The 21,280-nt window shown below is 35.9% G+C and overlaps 1 protein-coding gene and 1 long non-coding RNA gene across 2 annotated transcripts in view; one reads left to right on the top strand and one right to left on the bottom strand.

The window, feature by feature from the left end:
- The window catches only part of LOC306878758 (membrane-associated guanylate kinase, WW and PDZ domain-containing protein 3-like), a gene marked incomplete at both ends in the record, with an annotated part of 124,572 nt that extends 115,857 nt beyond the window's left edge, over positions 1–8,715 (top strand). Inside the window, 10 exons of the mRNA XM_079431275.1 lie at positions 113–272; positions 1,418–1,512; positions 1,643–1,835; positions 1,946–2,125; positions 3,561–3,758; positions 4,209–4,296; positions 4,465–4,570; positions 4,959–5,100; positions 7,063–7,194; positions 7,682–8,715. Coding sequence (XP_079287401.1) covers positions 113–272; positions 1,418–1,512; positions 1,643–1,835; positions 1,946–2,125; positions 3,561–3,758; positions 4,209–4,296; positions 4,465–4,570; positions 4,959–5,100; positions 7,063–7,194; positions 7,682–8,715 — 2,328 coding nt within the window. The remainder of the gene's footprint in view (positions 1–112; positions 273–1,417; positions 1,513–1,642; positions 1,836–1,945; positions 2,126–3,560; positions 3,759–4,208; positions 4,297–4,464; positions 4,571–4,958; positions 5,101–7,062; positions 7,195–7,681) is intronic.
- Positions 4,000–8,220, bottom strand: LOC306878759. The gene is made up of 4 exons (XR_013784967.1): positions 7,628–8,220; positions 6,568–6,724; positions 6,363–6,455; positions 4,000–5,193 (listed from the first exon to the last, which is right to left on the bottom strand). It is a non-coding gene; the product is annotated as an uncharacterized lncRNA (long non-coding RNA).
- Positions 8,716–21,280: the final 12,565 nt, after the last annotated feature.

The raw sequence follows: 21,280 nt of genomic DNA, 5'->3' as shown, positions 1-21,280 counted from the left end.
TAGGCTATCTATCTGTATGCACAGTTTAAATGCTGCTTGTTGTAGTCCACATCTGTGTGCACTCTGCTGGTCACTTTGTGAAGTGGTATTAAAACACATTTTATTCCAACAGAGACCGGGGTTGAGTGCCAGCACTGAGACTCTAGACCGTTGCCACGACATCATGGTTCCCCAGGCTTTGACCTATCACTCAAACACACTGCCATGCAGCTCTCCAAAACAAGACGCTTCCCTCCACTACAGCAAACCCAAAGCTTTGCCGGAGAGCATAGGTGAGTCTCTGCTGAGATCATCCAGCAAGAAGGAAACTCTTTTATGTTACAGCACCAAGATGTGGATCTGTTGGATTTGAAAATTTGTCTGAATGCGATATCCTGCATCAGATACTTTTTTTTGCATTATCTATTTAAAGTATGGAAGAGCATTTCCGCCTCAGAGTAAAAAAATATGTAATAGTGTAATAAAGTTTTAAGTAAAAAACTTTAAGTATAAACTATAAGTAATTGAAGTAAAAAAAACTGAAGTTAGTAAAACACTTTATTTATTATAAATAAAAATAAGGTAATAAGATAAAATTAGATATAAAAATAAGATTATATATTACTGCTATCAAATGATTAATCACTTTATGTTTACATTTATTCATTTAGCATTTTGCAATAGTCAAGTCTCGACAGAACAAGAACAAAGGTCACGGTTATGTCTGATGTATCTATGTATGATACAGTTGTGAGATACAAAGATACAAAGTTGCAATTATGTGATATAAAGTCACAATTATGAAGTACAAAATTACATTCTATTTTAATTTGACTTAATTTATTTAAATCATTTATTTAAAATACATATACAGAACAGTTTTTTTGTTGTTTTTTTTCACATTCAAATCATAATACATGAGAAAACAGCTCACTACAGACAATATAATAAGAGCTGTGGGCAAATGTCTTGTTCTTGCATATATTCCGCAATTGGTTTAGCTGTGTGAAACTTTGAATGAGATTTATGAGCAGAAGATTATCAGTTAATATAAATTTTTCCACGTTAAAAAGTTGTTGAATGGCTTTGGGAGACTTTGAATATAGTTTGAATGGAGTATTTTATAGTGCTTTTTCCCTTTGGAGCTTTATGGTCTGACTCACCAACCACTATTATTGCATGGAAAAGAGCAGCTGTTTAATATGAGCTTCACGTAAAAAAATATCATATGGTTTTCAAATGACATATTTGAGAAAACTATCCTTTTAATTTATCTGAATCTGAATGCAGAGACAGAAAAAAGGCCATGTGCATGGCAAATACTGTTGGTTTTTATTTTTGGTTTTGCTTTTTTGTGATGAATTGATGAATGTGGTTAATTCCATGTTTTCCAAATTATATATTGTAGTTCCATTTAATTTTGTCTATTTGTGTACAGTACCTCACTATAAAGAGTTGGACGTGTTCATCAAGAGAGATCAGGAGACAGGCTTTGGCTTCCGTGTGCTTGGAGGAGAAGGTGCAGAACAACCAGTGAGTCCCTCATACTTCTGTAACCACATTACTGGATATTTATATTCATGGACTGTATTTATGTGATTTATTAGCAGATCGACTTTCTGTCTTAACTCTAAAACGAGAGCTATCTGTCTAATTTCATTAGGTTTATATTGGTGCCATCATTCCCCAGGGGGCGGCAGAGAAGGAAGGCCGTCTGAGGGCCGGAGACGAGCTCGTTGGCATCGATGGCATCACTGTGAAGGGGAAATCTCACAAACAAGTTCTGGATCTGATGACTAACGCAGCATGCAACGGAGAAGTGCTGCTTTCAGTGCGCAGGAAGGTCATTTACAGAGGTGAGCGCTGCTGACTGACAGCCCTTAGACATAAAACCAGCGCTGGAGTGTAATTAACTGCCTGAAAAGCTTTCGTTAAAGGTCAGTCCGTGTAATCTTCTGCTCTATAGATGCCCTGGAGGATGTTGGGAGCGGAGCGTTGACCCTTGTGAATGGCTCACCTCGGCTTCCACGTATCCAGGTGCCAAGCATCAAGGACCAGGGGTCGTTTGATATCACGCTCCATCGTAAAGATAACGAGGGCTTTGGCTTTGTCATTCTCACATCAAAGAGCAAACCGCCACCTGGAGGTAACAGCAGATTCATTGATGCACCAGCCGAAGTCATTCAGCAAATAAACAAGAAAAAAATTAGATATCATTAGAATTGGGAATCAAGAAACCTAGTGAAAAATAAATATACTAAAATGTATTTGAAATGCATTGATTTCATGCTAAATCTACTAAAAAAACATTTACATATTTATGTACTTAATAAAAATACCCTGCAATTATACTTTTAGTATACTAAACTAGTATAGTATAAAAAGTCTGCTAAATTGGAACAACTAATTTTGTATTTAATGCACATTAATTGTGTGGAAGTAGTGCTGAAGTCCAAATAAAGATATACCTAAGTATATTTGTGCTATAGTGGAGCTGTTGCAAATATACTTTAGGTACACTTGAAATATCTTGCATTTAAAGACCAATATTATTCAAAGATCATACAATCCTCATCAATAGTGACATTAAAACACATTTTAGGCTTAATATTAAGAAATGTGCACTATGCACAGATAGTACTCCAAATAAAGTTTAATTATAATTTTTATATCAGTAAGTCTCGAGCAAGAGGTCAGTAAATATGTTAATAGATTTGAACTATACTTAGTATGAAATAAATGTACTTTAAATATATTACTTTTTATATATAGACTAAATATATTATAAAATGTACTAATATTTTATATAATGTCTAATGTACTGTATGTACTGTTTCATGCACCAGAATTTCACTGCTAATAAATCTAAAGATTTGTAATGAATCATTAAAAAAGTCGAAAATCTGTTGTTAAAATACACATACAGAACAGTTTTGTATTAAATGACTATTTAAATAAAAAAAACATGAAAACACCAGTAATTTAATTTTAAATTCATTTCATAATTATGTATAATTTTTATTTTTAATTTATTTTATTTAGTATATAGTTATTTCCTCAAAAGAATCATCAATTGCACTGGAATTGGAAAAAGAATCATGATGGACGGCTAATCAACTATTTGTAAAGTTGACCAATTTTAGATTTTGTATAAATGTTTTTGTTTCAATGTAATAATTACATTTTACCATGGTTGTTGTGGTTTAATGTCATGTTGACACAGTATGCACTTTTTAAGTGATTAACATTTTGCACAGTAAAAGTTGTTTCTTTATTTTCATCGTATTTTATGGCCACTGTAGTCATACATACTATAGTAGTCAGTGGTGGTTGCATCACAACTTGCATTGTTCATTGAACATATTACGTCATCAGCGTTGCATGTTCATTTATTTAGATTGTAAGATGTTATGTTAAAAATACAGTAGTTTAAAAGTGTCTTGAGGCCCCTGTTTTCTGTTCCATTCCACTCCATCCATTGTTTTACACAACCCCAGAATTGTTCAATTTCTTATGATTCATTCATTATGATTATAAATACAACACACGCCATTCCAATTCTGCTAAGTGATTTGCCTAAGTGTGTGTTGCAGTGATTCCTCATAAGATCGGTCGAATAATCGAGGGCAGTCCGACTGACCGCTGTGGACTGCTGAACGTGGGTGACCGCATTTCCGCTGTGAACAGCCAGTCCATTGTGGAGCTCTCTCACAACGACATTGTTCAGCTTATCAAAGACGCGGGGAACTCCGTCACACTCACCGTGGTTCCTGAGGACGGTGAGTGAGATAATGAAATGTCACATAAATACTGCCGCAGCACATATTCATGCTTTCTCAACCTGTGCCTCATGCTTTGATTTGTCACACTAAGGCAATAATGCCACTTAAATTGAAAGGCTAATAACCACAGTGAAATTTAATATCAATTATGCATGCATATTTAAATTGAATGCTTTATAAAGGGCATTTAGACCAATTATTACCCCATTTCAACTACAAAACATGACTATACACAGTTAATTTATGTCAATTTTAATTCACATGCATGAATATGATACAACAAAACAGCATTAATTGCCACAGGCTTTCGCAGTTCAAATGTTCCTCATCTTAATGTGAAACATTCATCATTAATATTACAGAAGTGTTGCAAATGCTGTTTCATAAGGGCTTTAACACTTGATGTTTATCATTGCATATGACGATCTGTTTTTATTGGCTGTTTAGAGTACAAAGGCCCGCCCTCAGGAGCCAGTTCAGCCAAACAAAGTCCAGCACCACAGCACAAGATTCTCAAATCCACTCAGGATGAGAGGTGCAGTTCAATATTATGTATTTAAACCACTTTAAATGTGCTCATTCCTTCTGTCTATTTGTTGTAAATTCATGTAAATTCAGCCATATACAGTAGCTGATAAAATTAAGCTCTCAACACTTACGGAGGATTTAAGCCACACTTCTGCTTTGTTTTACTTATGCACAGATATAATTTGGATATGGATGAGATCAGGGATGAGCTTATACGGACAGAGTATAAAGCTCTTCCCATGAGTGAACAGGGAATGCTGTGTGTCGCCAACTCAAAACAGGCAAGAGTCACACTTACATCACAAACTGTGCCTAAAATCTAACTAGAGAACGTGTCTAGGGTAAAGTATAACGGAATATTTCAACATTGCATAAAAAATAATGAGATCATACATAAGTATTTAAGCCAAGACTAAAAACTACAATGGAAAATCAAAATCACGTCACAAAATCTAGTCAAGGATTATAATGAATTTCTTCATGCCATCACAGAAATATATTAAATTTTGAATGTATAGTAAAATGGAAAACTGTTATTTTAAAGAATGTTTTCTTGCATTTTTGTTCAAATAAATGCAGCCTAGTTGAGCATAGGAGACTCCTTTAAAGAAAAAAAAAACATGACCCAAAACCTTTGAACGGTGGCGTATATCTACATTTTCTACCTAGGGCTGTATTGCTGTAGAGTTGGAACGCGGACCTCGTGGTTTTGGCTTTAGTCTGAGAGGAGGAACTGAGTATAACATGGGCCTCTACATCCTGCGTCTGGTTGAGGACGGCCCCGCTCTACAGGATGGCAGGATACACGTCAGTACAGCACACCGCTCTTTAATAACTCACACATTGCGAATGGAATCTGCTGACTTTGTTCCATCTTCTGCAGTGATTTTAGGGAAACATCTGCCTGCAGAGTGTAAATATAAAAGATTTAAGGGAAGCTGAATATCATACCTTTTTATACTCAACATATTTCAAAGGAGGATATCCTTTTCATGGGTTTGGTTCCCAGGAAATACATGAAAGAAGAAATAGCTTGAATGGATTGTGGTTTGATTTGGATGAATTAAAGCGGTCATAAACATTTATTTTGTACTGTTCTCTGAGGTCCACTTATGTTATAAAGATTTTTACCTCAAAAACATTTTTACAATTTAGAGGTAATAGGCAATTTTCTGTGCTGTTTTAACCCCCCCCCCCCCCCCCCCTCATCGGAACACTCTATTTGAATAGGCGTGATGGTTTGTTGACTCGGAAGTAAACACCAACTGCTATGATTGGCTTACAATTGTGTATGTTTGACAGCCTACATCCTTCACAGATGGACACTGCTGTGTTTTAGGTTAAAAACGCATAAATACTCAGTACATATCAGACGATCTGTAATAACTAGGGCTGTATACCTTGGAGAACCTGGCGATACGATACATACCTCGATACACAGGTCACGATTCGATACGTACCTCGATACAGAGCTGTCTCGATACGATTTGATACAATGTGACACGATTCGATACGATTCAATAAAAATACATGGGCCAGAGCCAATTAGTTAATGCTGAACACATTTACTCAACAAACAGAACTCTGCATTTTTCTTCAATTTATTGAAGACAAAAGTATAACAAAGTGCATTTTGCTTAAATATTTGCAACTTTAAGTGCTCTGATTAATTGTACACAAATTGTATTAATCTGGAAATTACCACAAGTCAACATTTAACTTTCCAAGGGTACAGTCTGAGCTCACACAAGCACAAAATCTTCTTCTTATTATTCTTAACTTCTTATTAAATCTTCTTATAATTCTTTTTTGTGACACCATGTACTGCCATTTCACTATGAAATCAGTTAAATGCTACATCTTGCTTTAACATTTTCCATGAGTTTTTTGAAACTCGCGGGCGCCGCTGCGCCCCCTAATGGCTGGGCGGAGTATCGATACTAAGGGCTAGAATATCGATACTGTATCTTTTTTTTATTATATCGGTATGTATCTAAGAATCGATATTTTGAGCACACCCCTAGTAATAACAGACAAAGCAATAGGGATTACGTAATGAAAACAGTTACTCACACTTGTGTGGTGTGACATCTGATCCAATATAGTCAGCACAGCATTGTCTTTTAAAAAATCCTGCATCGAATTGTGCCTTGTTTGTAAACAAATCTGTGGTAAAATGAAGTGAACAAAGAACCAAGTTCTTACTGTCATGGTCTGGAACTTCATTAAAAACAAAGTTAATCAAGTAAAGCCTATTGTTTGGTTTCTTGTCATTTACCTACTATGCGCATGAATTGGTGGGTGTGGCTAAACAGGCAGCGATGTAGAAGCAGGTGTTGATCTTCTTCTGCGGAGGCAGTGTTTAGCCACACTATTACGTCATAAAGTGGCATATTCCACAAGCTGTAGTTTTGGCAGATTGGCTTTACTATAAGCTGTTTTTAGACAAACGAGAGTTGAAACTTACAGAACGTTTTTATAGCACAATTTTATAGTTTTTTATATAACACAATGATTAGGGAAATTTGAATTTCAGTTTATTATCCCTTTAAATGCAAATGTTAATTGATTTTCAAGGCCATATCAGTCATCATCTTCCTGTTTGCAGTCAATTGATATGGGTTTTTCATTGGTGGATGCTGATACATGAAAAGCAAGATATTTTGGACTTTAACTAAACTCATCACCTCTTATGGCCTGAACCCATTAAGTCCATTAAGATATTTCAATAATGATAAAACATAAATTATCTTATGCTTGAATGTGCAGGTAGGAGATCAGGTAGTGGAGATCAATGGAGAACAGACGCAAGGCATTAGTCACACCAGAGCCATTGAGCTGATCCAAGCTGGTGGAAACAAAGTGCTACTGTTACTGCGACCGCAAGCCCTCTTATCAGAGAACAGTGAGTTATGACACACAAACACACGATGATGCTGCTATATACGTAAGCATGCTGTAAGATCATAAAGTTGCTTGCTAACTTCAGCTCTTTCTTTCTTTCTTTCTTTCTTTCTTTCTCTCGTTCTCTTCTTTGCAGGTTGTGTAAGCTCCTCTGCGGTGTGTTACTGTCCCCAGGAGCATCATCACTAACAGCCTCTTTTCCTCTAGGTCTTTTATTCTTTGGTAATGGGACTTTTACTACACTTTCTTTGCTCCTTAATTGCTAGTCTTTTCTGTTTTATTGAGTAAATTTTTAGATCTGTGAAATATGTTCATGCTCTTTGCAATCACAACACCATGAAAAATGGTTTCACTGAAAAATATAGCATAGCAATGCATTTACATAGAAATTCATTAGCAACCAGCCAGGATACCACTCAAATATAATTGGTTACCATGGTAATTTTTTATAAGGCCTTAATTAGTCATAGTATTTTAATTCTAGGCAGTGGAACCAATGCACATCTTTTCGCCCCTAGGAGATGGTATCCTTCCTGATCCGCCGGGATCCAACACTTCCGACATTCCTCTCAGTTCTCCTCTCCTTCATCCGCCATCCAGCTCAGTGAAGGAAACGTCAGACCTGACAAGCTCCTTTGCCCGTTCTCGCGGCTCCTTGGATCTGGCCTGCGAGGATCCTCGCTCTAAAGACCGCAAGAGGGAGAAGCGTGCCAAAGCACCAAACACCAGCTCTTCCAGAGTCCCGCAGCAACGCCGCATCAAGTGTCGGTCCGCAGAGAATCTCCTTGATCTCGGAGATACAGAGAAATCCAAAAGCCCATCCAAAGACAAAGCTCGCAGCCACAAAGAAAATCTGCAACAAAGCACTCGAGACTCCCGCAAGAACAGAAAGTCCTGCCAACATAGTCGCTCAGTCAGTCCCCAGAAGTCAAAGCGTGAAGGACAGGAAGTGGTAATTGGCGAAGCGCAGGGACGGAAAGAGGAATGCCACGTGAAGGGGATGCCAAGCTTGAACCAGAAGAAAAGTGATGCTGAAAGGAGGAAAAAACAGGAATTTTCTAGAGGAAGGAAACGAAATGAGACCCAAGAAGGGGAGGAGAGGTGGAGAGCTGAGAGAAAAGTGAGAAGCAAAGGAGAGGGTGAAGCGCTTGAGCCAAAAGTGGAAACGGAGCTCAAAAGCACCCGAAAGAAGAAAAAACAGAGAGATAGAGACATGCGAAATGATGACTCCCACATATCGAGAAGAGAGGGAGACAAGAAGAGCATACAAACAAAGGATAAGGGGGATCAAACGGAAGAAAACAGGAAAGAAATTATTACAGATAAGAATGAAAGCAAAAGAAAAGGATATGAGAGCAAAAACAGGAAAGACGACATTGTCACCACAGATGCGGCTCCAGTCACAACCAGGGCGAGTCTAGTCTTTGACCACCCTGGACCCTTGAGTGACGGCCTTTGGAAGATCCCTAGTTTTGCACGGATCCTCACACACGAGGAAGCGATGCGAGATGTTTATGAATAGTTTGGAAATCCTTGGGAATAGAAGGTTTAAGGCCAGAAACATACGAAAGTATGTGAATGCAAACCCTATGATTTCACACAGTTCATCATGGATTGCAAGTTGCATTCTCAGCATTTTTTTATTTTATTTCAGCACTATCAGGGGAATTAGCGCAAATTATCTGCTGGTGGAAGAGAATCTTGCTGAGCGAGTTAAACTGTTAAACTGTTATACATGTTTATAGCTAGCTACCTAAATTACATCACATCTGGTTTACTGGCACAGACATTTAAAGAAAACTTCTTGAGTACAAGACTAAACATCTTCAAGGGTTACTCAAGGGAATGACTGAGATTTCTTTATACGTCAGTGTACAGCAGGTCAGTGTTTCAAGCATTTGCACTTGTGTAGAACGTAGCCTAGCCAAACTTCTCCTAACATGTTCCCTATACTGTAAAAAATCTGAATTTTAATTTTTAAATAATATTGAATTCACGGAAAACTTAAAAGTTGATGCATCATATAATACATTCTACTGCGTAAACTCAAAAATTAAATTGTCTGTTACTTGTGAATTGTGGCTTGCAAAGCCTTATGTCGTTCCAAACCTTTTTTTTAATCTGTGGAACACAAAAGAAGATATTTTGAAGAATACTGGTAACCAAATGGTTTTGGCCCCCATTGACTTCCATAGTAGGGACAACAAACACTATAGAAATCAATTGATCCAATACTGCTTGGTTGCCAGATTTCTTCAAAATATCTTCTTTTATAGCTAAATGGATTTGGGTCCCATTGACTTATGCAGTGTTTGTTGTCCATACTATGGAAGTCAATGGGACCCAAAACTGTTTAGTCTATAGAAGGTTGTTTATTACTCAGATAGGTAGCTATAAACAAGTCGACAGCTTAGAGGAACAGACATCTCAAAGTCTTAACTTTATCAACATGATTGAATAGAGAGGTTTGAAACCACCACAATAACACAAAGCATGCATCTTCAGTGCATAGACCGAGCATTCACATGCTTGTTCATGTACGTTCCAAGAGTATGTTTTTGGCCTTGCACCTTGTTTTTCTCCATGTGGCTTCAGAGCGTATCATGTGAACCATGTTCATGTGCTTCTCTTTGGATAGTGGTCAGCATGAGCTTCTCATTCAAATGATTTAAAAACGTTTGTAATAAGCAGTCTCACAGACGGACTGATTCGACATGAAGTTTCATCTAAACTATTTTGTGGTGATCATTGCTTAATCGTCTTGGACAGGCAATTTCTGAGGCTTTGTGGTCGAACACATGGAACTCCGTTTTGTCCGGACAGCCTCTTTTAATTTGCTTCTTGCCAGCTGACATTAAACAACATGAGGACTCTGTCAACATCACAATGCAATCCTTCCTTATGCAAGGGAACATGCCCCATCAATCACCGAAACAAACAATGCAAATTTATGTTTTGGTTCAAAACAGCACGTCTTTACCCCAAAGAATATTTTTTTTTCCCCTGCATGCAAACTCCTTGTTTTGTTGCATGCGTTTTAAACCCGTGCAGTTTATCTCTAACATTTTCAAATGGTGTATATAAGAACCGTCTTGGAAGATTGGGGGCTTTACCAGGGACTTTTCAGACTGTTCTCTTTTCCATGTCTTTGATTCCCTGATCTCCAAATATTATAATTGCAAATGACCAGAAACTTGTGCTTTAATATACCAAGAACATGATCAAATGTTTATTTATTGAAATATGTATATGAATAGATACATGTAGCTATAACAGATTGTGACATTGATTTTGGTGTAGAGATCCAAGCTCTTGCTAAGCACCGTGGTAGTTTTACCTTGTAGCAACAGTTTTGACTTGTCACAAAACAAATGGTACATGTAAATGTATTTTTAAATATTCTATGAAATCAGATTTAATATGGTAAATATTTATTTTATTTTTTTCCTGGACATGCATGTCCAGTCTGCTCAAGATGAAGGCAAGCAGTGCAAGCAATTCAAGTCCTCAGTTATAAGGCTATGCTGTACTTTACAGCAGTCAATTTTGGTTTATGACCATCAGAAGTCAATGCGCATAGGTGAACCTCATGAAGGTTGTCAAGGGGTCATATTTGATCTCAAAATATTTTGGATTAAAGGAATAGTTCACCTGAAAATGAAAGTTTGCTGAAACTTTACTTGCATTCAGGCCATCAAAAAAAAAGGGTTTTATCAGTCCAGACAGCTGATAAAAACCTCACAATAATCCACATGACTTACAAGTACATCAATTATTGTCTTGTGAAGTGAAAAGCTGTGTGTCTGTAATAAACAAATCCATTGCTTCTGGCCAAAATACTGACATTTGTTTTGGACATTTTGGCTTGTAAACTGTGCTTAATCTTTGCATCTTTCCCTCCTGATTCACACAAAAACTTTTTCACTGGAGAAAGCAATATCATGGATCGAAGACTTTTGAAGTTAAAAATGTCTTGATGATGAATTTGTTTCTAACAAACACACAGTTTTTCACTTCATAATGTAAATTGATGGACTGGAGAGGTGTGGATTATTGTGATGTTTTTATCAGCTGTTTGGACTCTCATTCTGACGGCACCCATTCACTGCAGAGGATTCATTGGTGAGCATTTGATTTTGGGTGAACTATTCCTTTAAGAAAATAAAGCCTGCTTTATTATTATTATTATTATTATTTATTTTTTAGTATCATGACATTATTTTTAAGACAATTATAAGCACATTTACTCTTCAAACTCAAATTACTGTAATTGTTTGCATCAGGTTTAACTTAAACTTAAAATAAAATGAGTACTAAAATAATGAGTATCTAATATGACTGCAGTGAAAAGCAAACCTTCTGAATCAGTTACAGAGAATTTTTAGAAGAGAGAAATGTGCTTTAATACATGCATACTGTCACAATGAAACAAATCGTAAAAAAACTTAAAAATAGACTTCATTAGGCTTCATTGTCTTTTATGCATATTTTGATTTTGGAGGTGAAATATGATCTAGACAATTTTCTGTGAGATTCACCTTAATGTGCAAAGATTCAGTCTTTAAATACAGACTATAAAGCAGGGAAAAATGATCCCTCCTAAAAACAGGAATGTTGCAGGTGTAATGTCTTCTATCAAACTATCTATTTTTAGATCATAGTCTTATTTTTTCCATGCTTGCTTGCAACACATCATCAGTTGTGGGAGGTTTCTGAAAGGGCTGATTTATTGGGGTTTTGAGGTCTGAAATGTGGCCAAGATAAACATGTAAGGTGTGATTTCAGAGGAAGTGATATGATCTATCAATACCAAAGGACTGGTGGCCATTTCTTATGCTGTGTGAAGTGATTATGACCTCAGGGTTTGGATATGTAACTAACAGCTGTGACACAGCTTTGATATAAAGTAAATGATGAGAACGCAAACTAATTACAAAGGCAAGATTACTGTTCATGATAAGTTGTGGTGTTACATTGTGTTTTTGTGCAAATGACAGACTTTGAAAACTGTTTAAATTCAACAAAATGTGAAGACATGTCATGAAAGCAATGTTGGCATCTGCTGTAGATACTGTACGTAACTCATCTTCATTGTTCATATTTAAAAGTGAGGCCTAGAATCACCTCATATTAGACTAAATACATACAGTATGGCTCAATATAACGTGGTCTGATTCATGTAAATGTTTAAATAATGTACAGCACCTTTATAAAAAATAGCTGAGTGGTGTCTCAGAAGAAAGAATAGAAACATGTATATTTGTTCCGTTATTTTTCTAAGTAATTATTTAAGTATGGCGGGAAAATATTTCAAGTCAGTGCAAAGAAAATAAAATCATATCCTGGTGTTCTGGTCATGTAACGTTTTATGCAAAATCAAATCAAATGAGTTTTAATATTTGTATCAAAAATCTCAAGGGGAAAAAAACAATCCACTTTTACGCCAAATTAATTTTTTTCCCCTTTAATCAAAATGTTGTGACTTCTGCTTCAGAATAATGATGTTATTGAATTTTGAATTTCTATATTTAACATCAGCTCGGTTTAATTTATATTTAATTAAGATCATTTTCTGCTGAGTTTTGCAGAGGAACAGACAGTGTGACAAAACCGAGCGCACACAGATAAGAGCAGCGTTTGACTAATTTCATTATTTTAAGATGACTTGAAGCTATAAGATTTAAAAAAAATATAATGACTATGACCATGACATTTATTATCCCAGCTCAAGTTGTCTACAGAAAGTCTTATCCTGGCCTGTCACACCTAAAGCATTGTCTAGATGATAAAACCTATGGCTTGTCACACAGAACAAAATGTAGACTACTTTAATGGCTTACAGTAAAGAAATATGCCAGTCTAAGCGGCATTTGTTCTGCTGAGTTAAGCAGAACACTGCTGTATCATTTCATGATTGCTCAGCGATGTGTAAAGTACTCAGTACCGTAGAGACTGGAGGAGGTATTTTAGGTGGTAGCAGAGATATAAAGGAGCAGATAACTGTATTGCAAACCACTGAAGCAGTGGTGAAAGTGGATAATAAATGTCTGACAGGTGAAATATATTAGGATTCTTTAACATGCAGGCCTTACGGTTTCTACGATCTGCCACCATGTGTCACTAAAGAGTAATTTCCAATAAAACACATCACTAATGTAAGCAAAACATTTATTGTGTGGTAATATAAAAGTTTATGTACTTATAATGAATGCACATTTTTATATATTAATGTTATAACGCAAAAAAAAAAAAAAAAAGACAGCTTTGTGTTCTTGTTGAAATGCAATAGTAGTAAAGTTATTACATGGGCCTCACTGCATGGCGAACAGGAATGCTATTAACAACCATGCGCTACTCTAGAACTTTACTCTTTGGACCTTAATTGCTGTGGACAAGTTGATGAAAAACAGACCTGATTCTTCTGTTCTAAAAGGAAAGTGTGACTGTGGTTTTATCTCTGTAGTCAGGTCAGAATAAAATGGGTGTGGTGTGTGTTTCTGAGATAAGCGCAGAGAGCACATTTGGAGTCTGCTTTAATATGTCTGGCTCTGACCGTTCAAAATACTTCCTGAGAGAACGAAGCTGATGTTATAAAGGTTATTCAGTTTCGCTGATAAAAGAGGAACAATATACAGCTGAAAACAAAGAAACGATCACAGGTCAACAGTTTCCTAATCATTTAAAGATGTTATTCTTTAGTTTTTGAAAAAAGTCTCTTATGCTCACCAGGGCTGCATTTATTTGATAAAAAAAAAAATGGGAAAATTGTGAAATTATTACAATTTAAAAGAACTGTTTTCTATATGAAAATATTTTAAAATTGTATTTATTGCTGCGATGGCAAAGCTGAATTTTCAGCAGCCATTACGCTAGTCTTCAGTGTCACATGATTTTTCAGAAATCATTCTAATAAGAATAAGAAACATTTCTTATTATTGCCATGTGCTGCTTTGTAGAAACCGGGCAATACTACCATTCAAAAGTTTGGGGTAAGAAAAGAAAAGAAAGATTAAGATATAATGTATTTTATATTATTTAGACACAATCTAACTTAACATTTTCTTATATTGATGTTGTTTATTTCTTACTCCTTAACGATCTAATCTCTTAATGATCTAATCTATGCAATCATTGGAATATCTGAAGGCCAGGTTTTTCCATCACTCTTCATTAGAACCCATTTGCTCTCTCGATTCTGACTTGTACTTGCTCTTATGAAAAAGTACCATAGTTCGTAACTGTATTTGTTGTAATAAGGCTAGCCTATTAATCATTACAAGGCCAATAATTACTTTTTTATTAATCTATATTGCATTTGTTATGAGAAATCCCTCCCTCCCCCCATTCCCCCCACAAACTATGCCCCTGTTGAAACACAGCAAGATTCAAAATACTGATGTTAGCAATTAGACATATGGTAAATAGTTACCATAAAGCACTGAGGAAGAAAATGCCAATGTAACTAGGCTACACTGTCAAATATAATCAGACTAAAGATTCATGAGGGACGCCCTTGTTGGGGAACACCCTTACGCTTGACTCACACAATCCATGAACTCTGAAAATGCAAACTGGAGACTGCCTTCAAGACCTCAGCAGACTGGATTCATTTGCACTTTTGTTATTCAAATACATGCACACTATAGCAACAGCATTCAATTATTAATGTTGTACAATAAATACTCTTAATCATGAACAGATTCTGGAGATGTTTCCGTCATGTTTTACATCTCAAAATCACCCGCAATGTAGGCTGCATTTATTTGTTAAAAAAAACATGTATATTGTGAAAAACCATTACCATTAAAAATTGTTACCATTAAAATGGTAAATAACTTTTCTATTTTAATATATAATAAAGTGTCTTTATTCCTGTAATGGTAAAGCGGAATTTTCAGTATCATTAGTGTCACATGATCCCTCAGAAATCAGTCCAATATGCTGATTTGATTCTTATTACTCATTATTATTATCCATATTGAAAGTAAAGATAACTTTTACACACACACACACACACACACACATTAGTGCTGTCAAATGATTAATCACATCCAAAATAAAAGTTTTTGTTTACATAATATGTGTGTATACTGTGTATATTTATTATGTATATATAAATACACACACATACAGTATATATTTTTTAAAATTTTCCATGTATATATTTATATTCATTGATATTATATATATTTTAAATATTTACACATTACATATTTTTCTTAAATATATACATGCATGTGTGTGTATGTATATATACAAAATAAATATACACAGTACAAACATTATTTTATGTATACAAAAACTTTTATTTTGGATGCGATTTAATCGTTTGACAGCACTAATATATAACATTATAACATTACTGACCAGACTTTTGAATGGAAGTGTACATGGCTACTACATGCAACTAGCTAATGTGATAAAGGTCAAAGGATAACACAAAGACAACCGTGTATCAAACAAATACAGTACAAATACATAGGGTGAAGTCAGCAAAAGTGGGCCACGTTTTGGTAAATGACTGTATCAAATAAGATATGCATGAGATCTAATGATATTCTTATAAATTAGCATGGGTATCTTAAATATATTTATATTTTCTAAACGTGAAAAAGTATAAAAGTTTTTAAATTATGAGAGTTAGAGTATCAGCAGGTACCTTCTTGAGCACGGCACAACATTCAGGTAAAATGGGCCAATATAAAAAGAGAACAACACAGGTAATCTCAGCTTAAATCAGTTTATTTTTAACAGTAATTGGACACTACTGTCTTTAGTGTGCCATAGCAACACTCTAAAAAATGATCGTGATTTTAACGGTAAAAGACATAAGTTTCCTTACTATATACGGTGAATAACTGTAATAGATCTAACCTTTGTTTTCGAGAAAGTAGCCTCAAAATTGACATTCATAGACTGTGTCAGAAACCACACCATAAACCCTCATTCACTATATAGTCCACTAGACAGAGTGACTGAGAACAAATGAATGAATTCAGACACTGATGAACACCTGCTGTTAACAAACACAATCACTGAAGGAGAGAACAAGAAACAAAACTACAACTGACATACAGCCACGGCCTTAAATGAAATCAACTGAAATAAAACAGCAGAGGATGATTAAACAACTCCACAAACAGCATCACCAGCTCCACTTATTGCTAACCAATTTGTCTTCATTTCTGTCATATATCTACAGAAATTCTTTGCGAATTAATAGAGGTTTATAGAAAGATTTATAGAGGTTTATTGAAAATGTTTCGTTTGACTTTACCATTTTGGTGATCAATGTTTGCTTTAGTTGGGCTCTTGACCCTTGACTCTTTAATATTAGTTTTTCTCTGGTTCTTGTAGCTGTGTTTGTGAAGCACATTTGTTATGACAAGTACAGTCAAGAGAAATTGTAGTTAAGAAGTTTTGGTTAACTGCTGATGGTGATCATATGACCTGATTCACTGATCTCAATTAGTGTCAAATGATATGGGTGAGCTGTAATTAATTTCATATCGTTTATGGTAGTAATATTACTCTACAAGATAAGTTGACAAACTATGAAGGAAATGAAAAACATTTTATGCACAAAACATTTAGAGCTACGACGTCATTTAGACACACAGACATCAAGAATCAGCACAGATGGGAAAAAAAAACACATTGTGAAATGTATTTTTAACATAAATATACTGTTAATTTAATTTAAGGAAGAACACTGTAAAAAAAACAACAACAGTAGATTACTGGCAACCACAGCTGCTGGTATTTCACCGTAAAATCAAGAAAAAAAACAGCAACATACTGTAAAACCTAACTTCCTGGTGTGTTTTGTGGGTCACTATTGTGCTGGAGAGTAGAGCCTGTGTTTAAGGCAAGGATGGACAGAGAAACACTGATATTATACTGCATGTTACTTTATTTAAAGGCAGTAATTGTGTAGTTACTGATGCAATAAGAATCTTTTCACTAAATTCAGTCATACATGTATGTGTGCTACTGTTATTTGTAAGAGATTTTAGTTGAACTGATGCTTTTAATGACTTTGCATAAATCAGTAGGTTTTTCTTCATGGACTTAAGCAAAGTAGTTCTCAATACCCTTATGTTCACATTATTTAATCATTATAAATATTAGTTTATAAACAAATGGCAGTTGGACAATTTAAGTGCAGTCGGTTTCGAATAAAATGAGTTAACTGAAAGGTTTGTATATTAACATTGTATCAGATAAGGAAATACGTTTTTTTCACTGTAAAATTAAACAGTTCTGTAAATCCTAAAATGTTGCTACCGTGTTTTTCACGGTAAAGTTCTGGCAACCACAGCTGCCGGTATTCTACCGCAAATTTAACAGATATTTTTATTTTTTTTACAGTGAACATCATAAATGTATTTCATTAAATAGAAAGTGCACAATGCAATTAAAAATTAACTGATCCTTTATATATCATGTTAGTTAATCTTATAACGGGCGATGGGCAAATTAGCCTAATGTTCTATTAGGGTCATTCTATGGAAATGTCAATTTTTCTGTCCCTAGCCTTTATAGAAATATTACACTTGAAAAACACTTCATAGGGTTACGATTTTAATGCAATGTTTGTTCTTTAATTAATTATATAGAATTCCAAGCACCACAAAACTGCTTGTCCCCACAGCCAGAAAAAAAGTGCTTTATTTTGAGGTCCAAAACAGGTGTTTCTACCATTTAAAATACAATAATGTATTCATAACTATCAAATATGTGACATAAATGACATAAAAAAAAACTAAATAGTGAATAAATATTATATATATATATATATATATATATATATAAATAATATATAAAATCAATATATAAGAAATCGCGTTTGGCCTCGTACTGTATCGCGTATCTTGTCAGTGTGTGCACTTGCTTGGCCATTTTTAGTTGATAAACAGGAAAGTGGGTTCAAGCGCCAGCAGAAGGCAGTGTAAGGCCGTGTTCACACTTGGCGTCTTTTTTGACTAGAAAAAGTTGACAAGAGCGTTTTTTTTATGAAAAACAAAGCTTGCAGCGTCTGTTACAAATAGCAGCCGAGAGCGTCTTTTGTTGTCATAGCAACAGCTGTAACAGTAGCCTAGCGCTGTGTACTGCAGAAATGTCAAGAAAGAGTAAAAAGTTGGCTCTTGCGTTGGCTTTTGAAGTTAACGGGAAAGAAAATGTCGATTCACAACGACGTTTGTGGGTGCACGACATTATACGGGGAAGGAACCAATATTATGATAGAGTTTTGTGCTCATATCATACAGCTCCTTGTGCTAACGTTAGTACGAGCAGTCTATCTACCGGCACCTTCTCCATTTTTCTTCTTGTTGTTATGGAAACGACAGATCTCGCTACTCGCTTGTCATTGGTCAGCTGTCAAAAAGGCGCTTGACGTAGGGCGTTTTTTTCAGAAAAGTTGAAATTTTTTCAACTCGAAAAAACGCTCTGAGCTGCAGAAAAAGACGCCGGCGGTGGCGTTTTAAAAAGCGCTCAGGACTTTTTTGAAAACACGGTTTACTCCATAGGATTATAATGTAAAACAGACGCCGGCAGCTTCGAAAAAGACGCCAAGTGTGAACACGGCCTAATGTCTTTAAGAGAGAGAAGCAGTCTATCAGCGGAAGTTTAAAATCAGCTCGTAAGTGTATTTACTTGTCTCAGTGTTTAGCACATTTGCCGTTGCTAGGAAACGCTTATTTTGTTTACTGTGTTGAGAGGTGCTGAAATCGCCTTTGGTCTCATACTGTATCGCGTATCTTGTCAGTGTGTGCACTTGCTTGGCCATTTTTAGTTGATAAACAGGAAAGTGGGTCCAGCTGAATTGAAATGGTGATTTGTTGGATTGGTATAAAAAAGGTTATTATACCGCGGCAGCAGTCGCGCAGTCGTCCTGTGAAGCCCTCTTAAGGCTAGTTCACACTACAGGATTTTAAGCCCGATTTGCAAGTTAACGAGCTCGCCGACAGGTCGGGCTCTAATCGGGGGAAAATCTGCGGGTGATCGCTTCGCGATCTTTATGTGTGAACTACACTACGATGCATCAAAGACGCTCGCTGACGCCAAACAAATACCTAGCATGCCAAATATCTGGACCGGTCGGCCGACTCGACATCATGTGGTGTCAGGTGTGGTGACGAGCTACAGCCAATGAGAGAGCAAGGCATGGGTTGAGGTCACCGGAAGAAAAACAACAGCAACTTCGCTGAAAGAAAATGCTTATATTTTTGCACATAAGCATCTTTCACAGGCTTTTGGCTGCTATATTTTTTATTAACCACCAATAGTTACTGTTGCCATGACTGACAAACACTCACACACTAGACTCTCTCACGCAGTGAAAAACACATCGCAGAGCAGAGAGGAAACTGACCACACACCGACAGAAAAGACAGAGCAGGTTACTGCTGATATGAAACAAGGTCTCAGGACTCTCAGCTTTTAAATCGAGTCATTTTTAAAGAAATTCAAACAATAAATACCTTTTTGTAGAGGTCTTCAATGTGTCGTGACAGATCACTGTATTGCCTCAGTTCAAACACGTGAACCGATCGTCTTTTCATATTTACTTAATGCACGAAATGAACATGAATAAACATCAGAAGGTGTTTAATTTAAACCGCGGAACACACCATTTTAAGTCCACCTAAGTTAATCTGCTCTTGTCTGATTTGTGGTTAAGGTTAGAAGGGATACAGCTGCGGCTACTGGGCATGCGCATTCACATATTTTCCGAGCCCACAATATAACGTGAAACCAATGAAAATGGTTTTAAAAAGCACATAGCGCCATAGTTTCATCACTTTGCCAGTGTCGCAGAGGCCGTTTTTTTTTGCAGTAAAGGACCTGTCATAGTTTAATGAGTGGAAGATTACATGAGCTCGCGGTTAACCTGCATTGAAAACAGATGAGCGTGCACACAGCTCCCGATCGGGGCGAAGTTCATTTTGTCCACAGAATGATAAGAGCACACTTTTTAACATATTATTTTATTATTTAACACTCAGCATTTAACTTTAGCGCTGCAAGCCATGCATACAGTGCATTACCAGATTTTCTGTTAAGCAAACAAGCACTTTTAAATACCTCAGCTTATTGCCGTTACCATGGCAGCCAACAACAGCACAGCTTAAAGGATTAGTTAACTTTTAAAAAAAACTTTTGCTGATAATTTACTCATCCCCATGTCATCCAAGATGTCCACGTCTTTCTTTCTTCAGTCGAAAAGAAATTAAGGTTTTTGATGAAAACATTCTCCATAAAATGGACTTCATTAGGACCCAAACGGTTCAAGGTCCAAATGACAGTTTCAGTGCAGCTTCAAAGGGCTTTAAACGATACCAGACGATGAATAAGGGTCTTATCTAGCGAAACGATCGGTCATTTCAAAAATAAATAAAAAAGTTTATAAGCACAAATGCTCACCTTGCTCTGTTCTGTTATGCGCGTTCATGACGTCACGTAATACGCAATGACGTTGAAAAGGTCACAGTTGACTTAGGCGGAAGTACCGACAAAGTCATGTAGTCTGAACGGCACAGCGATCTGCCGACGTGTAAAGTCCTGTAGTGTGAACTTGGCTTTAGCGTGAAGACCGAAGAGTGTAAAGACCATCAACTCTACCGTGCGACTGCACCGGGCAGGGGCAAGGGATAGAAGTATCGCTTTTTATTTTAGTTTTTTCATTTATATGTTTATTATTGAAATGTTGTTATATGCATGTGTCAATTTTATTTAATTTCTTTATTTTCTCAAATATGTGGGTATGTAGTATTTATAGAGTTGTAACTTTTAGTTTTAGTTACTTTTTCTTATTTGTAAGTCGCTTTGGACAAAAGCGTCTGCTAAATGACAAAAGTAAAGTATGTATGTATGTATATATATATATATATATATATATATATATATATATATATATATATATATATATATATATATATATATAATATTTATATTATAAAATAATGAAAGTAGGGGTCCCCTGGAGTTGTGTCACTGGTGTTACCGTTTAACAAAAATAGTTTATTTTGAAATAAAAATCACACTTATGACATCACTTGACTTCCTTCTTTCCTCTTTCCTGA

The sequence above is a fragment of the Barbus barbus genome (genome assembly GCF_936440315.1).
Source record: "Barbus barbus genome assembly, chromosome: 13".
Lineage (NCBI taxonomy): Eukaryota > Metazoa > Chordata > Actinopteri > Cypriniformes > Cyprinidae > Barbus > Barbus barbus.
The sequence above is the reverse complement of the archived record's forward strand: the minus strand, read 5'-3'. Positions and strand labels throughout refer to the sequence as shown.